The 13677-nt window shown below is 36.9% G+C and overlaps 1 protein-coding gene across 1 annotated transcript in view; it reads right to left on the minus strand.

Annotated features, from left to right (window-relative positions):
* The window catches only part of SCMH1 (Scm polycomb group protein homolog 1), a 197443-nt gene that overhangs the window by 121303 nt on the left and 62463 nt on the right, over positions 1–13677 (minus strand). The window contains 3 exon segments of the mRNA XM_075554608.1: positions 781–851; positions 1662–1700; positions 1703–1804. Coding sequence (XP_075410723.1) covers positions 781–851; positions 1662–1700; positions 1703–1804 — 212 coding nt within the window.

A 13677-nucleotide genomic window follows, 5' to 3' on the forward strand; every position in this document is an offset into this window, starting at 1 on the left:
GTTAAAAAATATCTTGTCTTCATCTAAAAATTATTTCAGGTAGGCATACAAATTTGGTCTCTATTATTTAAATGCATAGAAGTTCACAATCTGTATGCCTATTTTGAAAACAGACAAAACTCAAAGTGAAAAGGTGACAGCTTGTAAAAATGATAATTGTGTAGTAAAGGAAAGGAGCTATAAATAACTTGCTTGGATGTAGCTTGTTTAGCAAGCAATACACTTCTCTGCTCACCAGCCTTATCATATACTGATATGATTAGTAACATCTGTACATTTTTGGTGGCACTTAGGCCTACTGAAAAGCTATGGATGACTTCTGATGAGCTCTTAAAAGGCTCATCAGTAGAGCTCAATGCCAGTATGTGTTCATAAAGATAAGATTGTGGCAGGGATGCTAAATAAAGAGAGACTCACTGTTCCATTTCCTAGAGTGGCCTAAGAACCATTACTTTCTTTCCTACTAGTATGGATTAAGAGCTATAGTAAAAAAGAATAGTTGTTTTCAGTTATACACAATGCCCACCAGGAGATAAGAAGGAATGTTGGTTTCCTGGGATGAAGCTGTAGAGAACATCAGCTGCCAAAACCCATCCTGATCAAATATTGCTACTTGAGTTGTGCTTTTCCCATATAAGTTTATTTATTCTGAATCACTCAAGTAGAGAAGCCCAATGGCTCCTACCTCGTGTTTTACTTGTCTAAGGACCAGGAAAACGAACAAACAAATAAAAAAAACTATTTGCCTCCCATCTACTAGAGATGTTAAGAATCAATTACCTGCTTGAAGCAATGGACAGGCGCTGGGACTGAACATGTTTCTTTTAGGTATTTGTCCCAGGTAAAATGACCTGAAAAGGAAATAGAAATCTCTATCATGGTCAACTTCCTAAAAAAGAATGTTTTCAGGAAGTAAGTAATCTACACTAAATGTTAGCCATTGCAGACTGGTATGGAGTATGGGAAATCTCATTTTTTCCTGTTAGAGATCAAAGGAGTATTAAGAAAATGAAATATATTTGCCAGAGGGGTGGGATCTAGGTAATCCAATCCTAAGTGCCAGAGCAAGATATATCAATATCTTGAAGAAATGCCCAGGTAGCTGGTGGAAAATAAAAGAGATGAGATAAAAGGTAGATAAGGAATTCCTTCTGAACAATCTGACACTAGGAAAGACTTCTCTATTTCTGCCAATGACAGTTTCTAATACCCAATGTAGTCAGATATCACTGTCTCAGCTCAGGAAAAATAAAAGTGAGAGTAGCTAGAGACATGGGGCAGAATGACATAAGGGAAGGAGAAGCCGAATGAGTAAGATTATATTTGAATCCTCACTCTCAAAACTGACTCTTTTACCCACCAACCGATATTGCTCTGAGGTTCAAAATAATAAGGATCTGATAGTTTCGAGAAAAGTAAGACATGGGAAGTTTTTTTGACCTAGGAAGTAAGAACATATTGGGAATTCCGAAGTCTTTTACGCTCTTGAAATGGTACAGAGCCTCTGAACATTTGAGGCATACTGCGTTAGAGAAGCAATCTTTAAAGTGACACAATGTTAGGGCCAGAGGATATATTTTAAGAGCCAGGCGATTAAATATATATCCCATTGGCCCCCCAAAATTACCAAATTCATATTAACAATGTCCTCAAATACCCACCTAGAGGTGACCCCATGAGGGAGCAGGGAAGGTCCCAGAACTGTCACAAGCTAAAACATTGTAGCAAACCAGCATTTCTTGAAGTTTCCTCTGTAGTGGAGCAGCACAGGGCCCCTTTTGGGCCATGCAAAAAGCACTAGATGCTGGGAATAAAAATGAGTAACTGAATGATGAAATCTAAATTACTCCAGAGACAATGCCAACACTTTACACTCTATTTCCTTTATAGCCTCTGTTTTAAAACCAGACCCATTCCCACCATTGTTAACTAAGTCAGATAGATTTGGCCAGAAATCACAGGGTTATTTTGAACCATTTGATGAACTGGCCAATGATTAATCATCTTGACTAGACAGTCCATGGGGTAAATGAGATGGATATTTCTTGGAGTCGAGGATTAGAGAGTTTATCAGAATTTAATAGTCTGTTGCCAGTTGAGAGAACTCTAAACCAAGGACTAAATACATTGTATTACTGTCCACTATTAGAAAATGAAAACATTACAAATTTTTATTCCATCTTTTTATTAAATAGAAATTTTAAATAGAATATTTTGGACTTGAGTGGGCTGTAATTCTTAAACTGTAGCATGTAAAGCAGTACTTCCAATAAAAATTTCTGCAATAATAGAAATGTTCTATATATTTACTGTTCAATAGTGACCACTAACCATTGTAACTAGTGAGCACTTGAAATATGGCTAACATGAGTAAATTTTAACTGAATTTTAATTAATTTAAATGGCTACAAGAAAAGACTGTATTAGGCAATGCAGGTCCAGAGGTTTGGTTGGTCCTGGGTAATTGCTGTATTAGTTTGAATTTTGACCAAAAGCACCCAAGAGACTTTGGCTTTTAAAATTATAGCAGCTTCTAAACCAAGTACCAAAATAATTACACATTAATTACAGTTGTCTATCACATAATTCAACTAATAGTAATCAATTCCTGTACTGTAACCTCAGATTAGAAACCCCAGACCTCCTACAATCAGGGAATAGCTTATTAGTATTTAATTGAAAAGTCATGTAGCCACTTTGACCGGCTTACTCATCTTTGCTTGGATTATTTACAGTTTAGTTCTTATTCTTGGGTAAATTGCAAAAGAAGATAATTGACTCAAGACAATTTTAGTACCTACTATATGCCAGGCCCCTGGGTGAAGCAAATGGTTTGTGTACTACCACTAACTTAAAGTAGAGCAGTTCAGAACGCACCCGCGGCACTGCATTAGGAAGTCCTGATGATTTACTTCATCAAAGCCATGGTGCCGTAGTGGTTATACATCGGGGTGCAATTTGCATGGTTCAGAGTTCAAAATCAGCAGCAGCTCCAGGGGAGAAAGACTGGGATTTCTACTCCCATAAACAGTTACAGTCTCGGACACCCACACGGGGTGCTATGAGTCAGGATTGACTTGATGGCAGTGAGAAAGCTTAAAGTAAAAAAAATTCTATGGGGCAGTTCTATTCTGTAATACCTGAAGTCACCATGAGTTGGAATTGACTGGGAAACAGATCAAACCCATTGCCGTTGAGTTGATTCTAACTCATAACCCTCTAAGACAGCGTACTCACTGCCTCACAGGGTTCCAAGGCAATAGATCTTTATGGAAACAGACGACCATATCTTTTTCTTCTACAGAATAGCTGATAAGTTTGAACCACCAACCTTTTAGTTAGCAGATAAGCACTTAACCATGCCATCAAGTCTCCTTGACTCACAAGCAACGGATTACTGTACATCATATGTTCACATCTCCCAGCACTACGATAACCACAAAAGAAAAAGGGCAGGCAGCAAACATACAGATCAAAGTTTCATAAGCTTTCTGTACATGGTCAAATAGAAAAGAAAATTACGGTTTACAGGCCACAGAGTCTGTCACAACTACTCAACTCTGCTACTGTAAGATATGAATATGTAAATTACTATAATTTTATTTACAAAAACAGGCTGTAGACTGAATTTCACATTTGAACAGCAGTTTGCTGACCGCTGCCTTAATCATTGATTCCTAAACATTACTTATCATCAAAAATATCCTGAATAGTTTTCTTTTTAAAATAGAGTCCTGGTTACTTAGTGTCTAGTAATTACTGGCATAAATGGAAGATTGGGAGGTAGAAGATGTTGGTTATAGTTTGGTTTCTAACTAACTATTTTAGGTAAACTTACTTCTTGCCTTCCAAGTCTCAGTTTACTCATCTGAAAGTCAGAAATAATATTTGTCTAACAAGATTGTGCATACATTCATCCATTTAACCAATATTTATTAAATTCCTCCCATGTGTGAAATACTATGTTAAATGTTAGAGGAACAAGTAGATGTAGTTTCTAAATCCATGGAGTTTGAAGTCTAGAGATAGTAAGGAAAAAAGATTGCACAAATAATGTTACAATTGTGATAAACTTAAATGAACGCTAGTAATACAGGTGTTCTTGGGAATGCAAACAAGGAAATTTAGTCTATATTTAGAGTCAGAAATTATTGTGAAATTTGGCACTAATAGTTAATATTGTGAAATTTGATACTAATAATAGCTAATATAAGTATAAAGTTATATCTAGAATATACTCAATTATTCATTCAAAAAATATTTACTAAGGATCTTCTAAGTGCTAGACAGCATCCCAGTGTTGGAATATACCGTATTTCCCAGAAAGTAAGACATCCCCTCAAAATAAGACCCACTTACAGTTTTGCCTCTCCCTGAAATATAAGGCATCCCCCTAAAATAAGACCTCCCTGAACATAAGGCCTCCCTGATAATAAGGCCCCCCAAAGCTACTGTAACTGTACTGTAGCGGTGGGCGCCGCAGTGCAGCTCACTGTTGGCTGCAGCGCAGCCGGAGCAGACAGGAACCATAGATTGTTGTACATGGAAATAATGGTAGTAACAAGAAATTCTTGATACTGTAGGATTCACAGTTTGTCTGGTTATGCTGGTTTGTGATGACAACTACTACCGTACCATACACAGGTAATAAATTTCCTTTTATTTGGTTCAGCAATAAATGTGTACCGTATTCTTCTTCATGGAAAATTAAGATAACCCCGTAAAATGAGACCTAGTCCATCTTTGGGAGCAAAAATTAATATAAGACACTGTCTTATTTTCGGGGAAACAGGGTAGCAGCAGACGACGGCACTCATGGGATTTACAAACTGTTGCATGGTAAGACATATCACACAAACAAACAACCAAGATAATAAGTGGTAAGTACCTGAAGGAACTAAAATAAGGTGGTATATGATAAGACCTAGAAGCAATTTTAGATAGACACGAACAGATGCTCTACAGAGGTGAACATCTGAGCTTAGACCTGATGGATGAGAAAAAGCCTCCACTCATTGCTGTCAAGTCAATTCAGACTCGTCGTAATTTTAAAAGGCACAATAGAACTATCCTGTTGGGTTTTCATGACTGTCACCTTCACAGAAGGCTGCCGCTTCTTTTTCCCACAGAAGGGCTGTTGTGGCTGGGGACTTCAAACTGTCTACCTTTGGTTTGGTACCTGAGCACTTTAACCACTGTGCCCCGGGGATCAATGAGAAAAAGCCAGCCACTTCATTTACAGCAAATCCCCCTAACTTATAGATATCACATCTGCAATTCACCTACTTGCTAAAATTTATTTGTAATTCTAAATTAGTACTTGTGATGCTTTTGTGGTTATATGCAATATTCACAGAGCAGCAAAATTCTGAGTTGCCTAAATTACATGTTCCCATCTAAGGTCAACAAAGTGATGCTCTGTCTTCCTTTCAGCCATCATACTGTAAACACATGTCCATTTAATGATTTAATGGCTTTTTAAAAATGTTTTTATGCTTTTGGGTGTTAACTTTGCTATTTAAAATGGCTCCCAAGCATAGTAATGAGTACTATCTTTGTTTCAAAGCGCATTAAGTCTGTGGCGTGCTTTATGGAAAATGTTACATAAGCCCTGTTTGGGTATGAGTAATATTGCTATTGGACACGAGTCCAATGTGAATGAAACAACAATATATATGTTTAAAAGATGTCTTTAAGCAGAAATACAGCTGAAAAAAATATGACCAGAAGCTTGCATGAACCTACGAACTCTATTTCCATTAAGAACAAAGATTCAGTACTTGCTAGCTGTTTTCAGTGCCTTCATAGAGCTTAATGCAAATAACAGGAATTGACTGTGTATAACTGAAAACTGCTTATGAATGTGATATATAAATTCTAAGGCACAAGAAATGACTAAGAACTTGCTACTAAACAAAAGGTGAGCAGTTAAAACTTAACAGGCCCTTGTGGGAGAAAACAGCTGGCGGTCTGCTCCTATACAGATTTCAGCCTAGGCAATTGTATGAGGCAGTTCTACTCTGACGCATAGGGACACTGTGTCACACTGACTTGATGGTACACAACAACACACTCAAGAAATGATGGTTGCATTCATTAGTAGGAAAATAAAAAGCCTCCACTGATGGTACTTACAAGCTATATAAGAGAACCTTTAAAAAAATTGGATGGGCTATAAAATGTAAAATGTGATGTATGAATCCCCTTCTCTAACAGTCATTCACTCACTAAATGCTTATCGAGCAACTATTAAATGTCAAGCCTGGTTCTATTTTATGTGATACATACAGCAAAGAACAAAACAGTCAAAGTTTCTGCCCACATGAAGTTTACATTCCAATGGGAAAGAGGGACAATAAATAAATATTTGGTCCAGAGGGTAACCGATACCAAGTAAGTAATTACATAATTTCTGGATCTTAAAAACAAAGAAAAAATAAAGCAGAGTAAGGGAGAAAGAAAGTGAACAGGGTGTGGATGTTATTTCAGGCAAGATGGTTAAGAAAGACATCTCAAGGTGATATGAAAACTAAATGGTCCCTCCAGTCTCTGCTTGAATAGTTCCAATTTCCAATTGAATATTCCAATACCATTATTTGGGTATAGTTCAATACAAATGAAGAATCTTTAATCTACTGGATCTTTAGAGCTAGTCAAAATTGGCCTTTCACCACCGTTTATTCATTGGTTTTTGCCAGACCAGTTAGGTGCCATCAAGTCAGTTCTAATTCATAGCTAGCCTATGCACAACAGAACACTATGCAGTCCAGCACCACCCCTACGATTGTTACGTTTCAGCCCATTTTTGCAGCTACTGTGTCAATCTTTCTCATCATATGTCTTCTTTGTCACTGCCATTCTACTTTAGCAGGCATGATGACCTCCCAGGTATTTGTATCTCCTAATAACATGCCCCAAGTACATGAGACAAAGTCTCAGCAACCTCAATTCTACGAAGCATTTTAGCTGGACTACTTCTAAGATAGCTTTGTTTGTTTATCTGGCAGTTTACAGTACTTTCAATATTCTTCACCAACACCATAATCCAAATTAATCAATTTTTACTCAGTTTCCTCTATTTAATGTGCAACTTCACATGTATATGAGGTGACTGAAAATACCATGGCTTGGGTTAGGCACATCTTGGTCCTCAAAATGACATCCTTGCTCTTTATCACTTTAAAGAGGTCTGTTTAATTTCTTGACAGCCGCTTCTATGGACATTTATTGTAGAGTCAAGCAAAATTAAAGTCTTGAAAACTTCAGTCTTTTTATTATGACAGTCAACTGGTCTGGATATCAGGATATGTGTTTTGTTTGTTCATTTGTTTTTACATTGAGTTGCAATCCATACCGAAGGCTGTAGTCTTTGATCTTCATCAGTAAGTGCTTTAAGTCCGCTGGCTTTCAGTAAGGCAAGGTTGTGCCATCTGCTCTAGGTTAATAAACTTTCCTCTAATCGTGATGCCATGTTCTTCTTCATGTAGCCCAGTTTCTCAGATTATTATTTGTCCAGTCCATAGGATGAGTAAATCTGGAGAACTCTAACACAAAGCTTTCCTGTGTTAAGCCACTCATTATTACTTTGTTCTGTCCAAACAACTGTTTCTTGGTCTGTGTAGATTCCACATGAGCACAATGAAGTGTTATCCATAGTTTGTTATGATCCAAACAGTTGAATGCCTAAGCATAGTCAACAAATACACATCTTTCTGATATTCTGTTTTGAGCCATGGTCTATCTGATGTCAGCAATGATAGCCCTTGTTTTATGTCTTTTTGTTATCCAGCTTGAGTTTCCAGCAGCTTCTGTCAGTCTGCTGCTGCTACCCTTGTTGAATGATCTACATAAAAATTTATTTTCATGTGATATTAATGATATTGTTTGATAATTTGCACATTCTGTAACCTTTGGAATAGGCACAAATATGAATCTCTTTCAGTCAGTTGGCCAAGTAGCCATCTATTTGTTGGTATAGATGAGCAATTGCTTCCAATGCTGCCTAAGTTTTCTGAAGCTTTTCCATTGGGTTTCTATCAATTTCTGGAGCCTAGTGTTAAGTTAATGCCTTTAGGACAGCTTGAGCACCACTGGTTCTTAATCATATGCTACCTTGTGAACACTGGCTAATTCTTTTGGGTACAATGATTCTGTGTATCCCTCCCATCTTCTTTTGATGCTTCTTGCATTGTTCAATATTCTGTCCATGGAATCTTTCAATATTGCAACTTGATTTTTTTCCCTTCAGTCCTTTCACCTTGGGTATGTTCTTCTATTTGGGTTTTCTAATTCCAGTTCTTATCATATTTCATTTCAATATTCTACTTTGCCTTCTTGAACTGTCCTTTGAAATTTTCTGTTCAGTTCTATTATGGCATTATTTCTTCTAAATGCATTAGCTACTTTACATTCAAGAGCAAGTTTCAGAGGCTCTTCTGACCTCACTTTGATCTTTTCTTTGTCTTTTAAATGACTTTCTACTTTCTTAAAGTATGATGTGCTTGATGTCATCCCACAGCTCATATCTTCTGCCATTAGTGGTCAATGTGTTGAATTTATTCTTGAGATATACTCTAAATTCAGGTGGGACACGCTTAAGGTTTTATTTTGGCTCCAGTACACTTGTTTTAATTTTCTTCAGTTTCAAACTGAACTTTCAAATAAGCAACTGATGGTCTGTTCTACAGTTAGCGCTTGCCTTTGTTTGGTTGATACTGAGCTTCTCCATCATCTCTTCCCACAGATATAGATATAGATTTCATTCCTGTGTATTATATCTGCTAAAGACCTCATGTACAGTTTCCATGTAAGTTGTTGGAAAAGGGTATTTGCAATGAAGAAGTCACTGTTCTTGTAAAACTATCACTGGCTCTGAAAATTCTATCTGTAAGCCTTCTCTACAATGGGTTCAAGAACAGGAACAATTGTGAGGATGGCACAGGACCAAGCAGTGTTTCGTTCTGTTGTGTGTAGGTTTTTTTATGGATTGGAACTGACTTGATGATACTTAGCAACAACACCTATTCCTGTCAAGTCAATTCTGATTCATGGTCACCCCAGGTGTTACTAAGTAGAACTGTTCCATAGGGTTTTCTTAGCTGCAATCTTTATATAATCACATTGCCAGGCCTTTCTTGACCAGCACTGCTGGGTGGGTTTGAACTCAGACTTTTAGATAAGTAATCAAATGGCAACAATTTTCAAGAACAGGGGCCTTCTTTCTAAATATGTTCCAAACCCTTCCACTGGTTCCCAATGTGACATAGTTAGGTCAGGTACCTGCACTTCTGCTGGCTATTATTCTGGACACATTGCAAGAATGCTAGTTCTCCCTGGAGTGTGAAACTCAATTCATAAAAACAATAATGATAATTTCAGTCTTTAGATCAGAAATCTTATTCTAAGATTACAAGGTGAATAGTTTTCCACTGCTTATACATTTAAGGAGCCCTGGTGGCTGTGTGAGTAAGGCTGCTGATGGCAAGGTCGGCAGTTCAGACCTACCAGCTTCTCCAAGGAAACAAAATGAGGTAATCTGATCCTGTAAAGATTTATGGTCTCATAAAGCCTATGCAGGGTCACCATGAGTTGGAATCAATCTGATGCTGATGGGTTTGTAAGTTTATGTATATATAATATGATTTAAGAGGAATACTTGCTAAAATACCACTGGTGGGATGTGCATTTGTTTTTAATTGTTGATGAATTATCTTCATGCCTATACCTTTCAAAAATTTTAAGATTATTTCCCTTTGGTAAATTTATAAGAGTGGTACTGAAAGATAAGGGACATGCATATTTTGGATTTTGATACACTCTATGCTACCAGAATATCCTCTGAAAAGATTACACCAATTTATAATACAAGTTATGGTTTCTAAGAGTGCCTGCTCCTTACATGTTTGCTAAAATGGTTTTCATACTCTATAATTTTGATAAAACTCATCTGCAAGGAAATTAAATGCTGTTATAATTGTTTGATTATTAATTCAGTTGAAGCTCTTTTCAGGCTTATACTAGATATTTATATATATTTTTTGTCATGACATATTTTGGTAATTTTTCCACAAAGTATTTTTGTTGTTGTTTTCTTACAGATTGCAAACAGCTTTTTTGTAGAGTACAGATATTAATCCTCTGCCTATTATATATGTTGAAAACATTTGTCTCAGTTGGTAGGTTTTACTCTTAAAATGTTTCCAACTTTACTATATGCAATTTAAAAAGTTTTTATTATTCCTTAGCTCATATCATGTCTTCCTCAGCTCAATATTATAAAAACATAAACTAAAGTCTCCTTCTAGGGCTTCCTATTTCTTTTTTTTAACACTTAAATGTTAACATACTTGAAATTCTGTATTATGGATAAGGTAATAAGCTAAGTTTCCTTCCTTACCTTTATTCAAAAATGTACTCCAATATCATTTACTGAATAAGTCCTCTTCGACCCATTGATTTGAAATGTCACTTTGGTCATATATTAATTTCTCATATGCAGTTGGTCCTATTTCTGGATTCTGTGTTCTGTTCCTCTGAACAATCTATTTTAAGAACAGCAGCATTCTGTTTACCCAAATTTAATAGTCCATATAAATGTCTGATAGAACAAGTCCTTTTCCTAAGTTATACCCTACATAACCTAGACACTTTAAAATAACTAAGAAATTGTGGTGTATCCAGCACTAACAACAGACGGTTATTACGTCCAAAGACAAGCTATAAAGTAAACAGCAGCTCACTGTCAAAACCCTGTCCACACTCCTTGTAGAGTAATAGCTGAATATTTTTAGTAAATCATCTGAAGATAAAAACAGCAAGCAAAGCAATTTTTTGAAAGAAAATGAAAGAAATTGAATTACACCATTAGCTTTCTTGTAAATGTATCAAGAGACAATTACTAGGCTAAAAAACAGAGTTCAACAAATATTTTGGCTGAAAAAGAGGTTTCAGACAGAAGCTCAATTTCTAGCAGTAATAAGACAGTTTCATTAGTGTATGTATCTCCCATCCGGTTTTTTGTTGCATGAATATATGCATAAAGAGAAACATGATTCAATATGTAAAATATTTCCTCAAGTACCTCAAGGTTGGAACCGAGTTGGATAATAAACACAAAAATTGTTTCCAGTCTAGTATTACTTCAGTAAGGAAGTTACTGGAGGTGTTTTTATTTCATGAGATCAGCATTCTTTTCATTGTACCACAGGCGCTTCTGAAACAACACAGACTTTCAGAAGATGGAAAGAAAATGTTAGTTAAAGGGCAGAATTCAGAGGCCTTTTGGAAGGTCCAGGCAGGTTATCCTGCAAGGTCAAAAGTTTGGATTTTGGAGGCTTCTGAGGCACAGAAGCACAATATGCAAGCTAAAAACTTGGAAGTTCCCTAAAGGAAACGTTAGCTTTCCTGGCTTCATACCCTTTTCCATATCAACCCCCTAGTCAGAAAAAAATCTCATTTTGTCCACAGTCTTCTGATTTTACTATATCCCTAGAAAAAATTCCACCATGTCCTATATGCTTCCTATAACATCCTGCTCACAACTTTATTATTATACTCATAATTTTATATCATAATTATTTATGTGTTTGGAGGACTGATATTATCTTTTACTCAACTTTTATCTTTTTATGCATATAAAATGTTTTTATTTCTTTTAAATTTTATTGGGGGCTCTTACAGCTCTTATCACAATCCATATATACATCCATTTTGTCAAGCACATTTGTACATTTGTTGCCCTCATCATTCTCAAAACATTTGCTTTCTACTTGAGCCCTTGGTATCAGCTCCTTATTTTTCCCCTCCCTCCCCATCCCCCACCTCCCTCATGAACCCTTGATAATTTACAAATTGTATTATTTTGTCATATCTTACACTGTCCAATGTCTCCCTCCACCCACTTTTCTGCTGTCCATTCCCCAGGAAGGAAGTTATATGCAGATCCTTGTAATCGGTTTCCCCTTTTGACCCCACCTTCCCTCCACCCTCCAGGTATTGCCACTCTCACCACTGGTCCTGAAGGGATCATCTTGTCCTGGATTCCCCGTGTTTCCAGTTCCTATCTGTACCAGTGTACATCCTCTGGTCTAGCCAGATTTGTAAGGTAGAATTGGGATAATGATAGTGGGGGCGAGGTAGCATTTAGGAACTAGAGGAAAGTTGTATGTTTTATCGTTACTATGCGGCACCCTGACTGGCTCGTCTCCTCCCTGCAACCCTTTTGTAAAGGGATGTCCAGTTGCCTATAGATGGGCTTTGGGTCCCCAATGTACACTCCACCTCATTCACAATGATATGATTTTTTTGCTCTTTGATACCTGATCCCTTCAACACCTCGTGATTACACAGGCTAGTGTGCTTCTTCCATGTGAGCTTTGTTGCTTCTGAGCTAGATGGCCGCTTGTTTACCTTCAAGCCTTTAAGACCCCAGACACTATATCTCTTGATAGCCAGGCACCCTCATCAACTTTTTATCTTTATTGCTTGATATAGTATCTGAAACTTAATACCAAGAAAAACAAACTCACTGCCATAGAGTCTATTCTGACTCATGGATCCTATAGGACAGAATAGAACTGCCCCTATGTATTTCCAAAACTGTAACTCTTTACAAGTGTAGGAGGTGTCATCTTTCTCCCAAGGAGCAACTGGTGGTTTTGAACTACTGACCTTGTGGTTAGCAGTCCAATTTATAAACCCACTGTGTCACAAGGGCTCCTTTGAAACTTAATAGGGACTCAGTAAGTTTTTGAGTGCATGAAAGTAAAAAAGAAGCAAACTGAATTATTACACTTAGTTCTGGGATCTATACTTTGAGAAGGCAGGGCAAACCAGAATCTAAGTGGTGCTAAAAGGACCTAAAATCATGGACCTAAGTGTGCTAAAAGGACCTAAAATCATGTCACGCGAAGACCAGCTGAGGAACAAGAAATTATCATGTGACTGAAAACCAAATAACTACAGTATGTATCTAAGCAATGTGCTAGGTGTTAGGGATACAACTGCTATTAAGAAAAACGGCCACTGCTCTCAGATTGAAGGTTAAGGATAAAATACAGTCAACCATGCTATACTGATAAAATTTATTACTCATGGTAACAAAGAGAGCTATAGGAACACCTAAAAGCGTTGTAGAAGCTTCCGAAAGGAAGCTACCTCTAAGAAGTAACCTCTAAGCTAATGTGTAAAAGGATAAACAGTCAGCCAAGAAACAGAAAAAAAAAATTTTTTTCAGAGAGAAAGAAAATCCCGTGTAAAGGTCTAGAAATTTAGAGAATCAGTTCTAAAAATTGAACCTTTGGATATGGCTTTTGGTTAATTCACCAAAAAAGTTGCAAAGCACCAACCCAGGAAAATGGAAACACCCATTTCCAGTAGGCTATCGATGACAGTGGAAGGCCAAAATCCATCTGCAGGGTCCACACATGGATTAAGCTGCCAGTGAATCCCCTCTGACCATAGATCAGGGATGTGAACAGTCCTCCTATCATTCAAAGTACATTGGAAAGTGGATTATTGCAGATGCAGTTTGGTTAACATTTAACACCTTATCATTTCATGCATTTTAAATTTGCTCTAGTTTTTAATATTTCTGCTTTCATTTCTATAGAAGTTTTTCTGTTTTGTTATTGTTGTTTTTGTGTGTTTTTCTGTATATGAAATCTAGGATAGGTAAAC

This window comes from Tenrec ecaudatus, chromosome 1 (assembly GCF_050624435.1).
Source record: "Tenrec ecaudatus isolate mTenEca1 chromosome 1, mTenEca1.hap1, whole genome shotgun sequence".
Taxonomy (NCBI): Eukaryota; Metazoa; Chordata; class Mammalia; order Afrosoricida; family Tenrecidae; genus Tenrec; species Tenrec ecaudatus.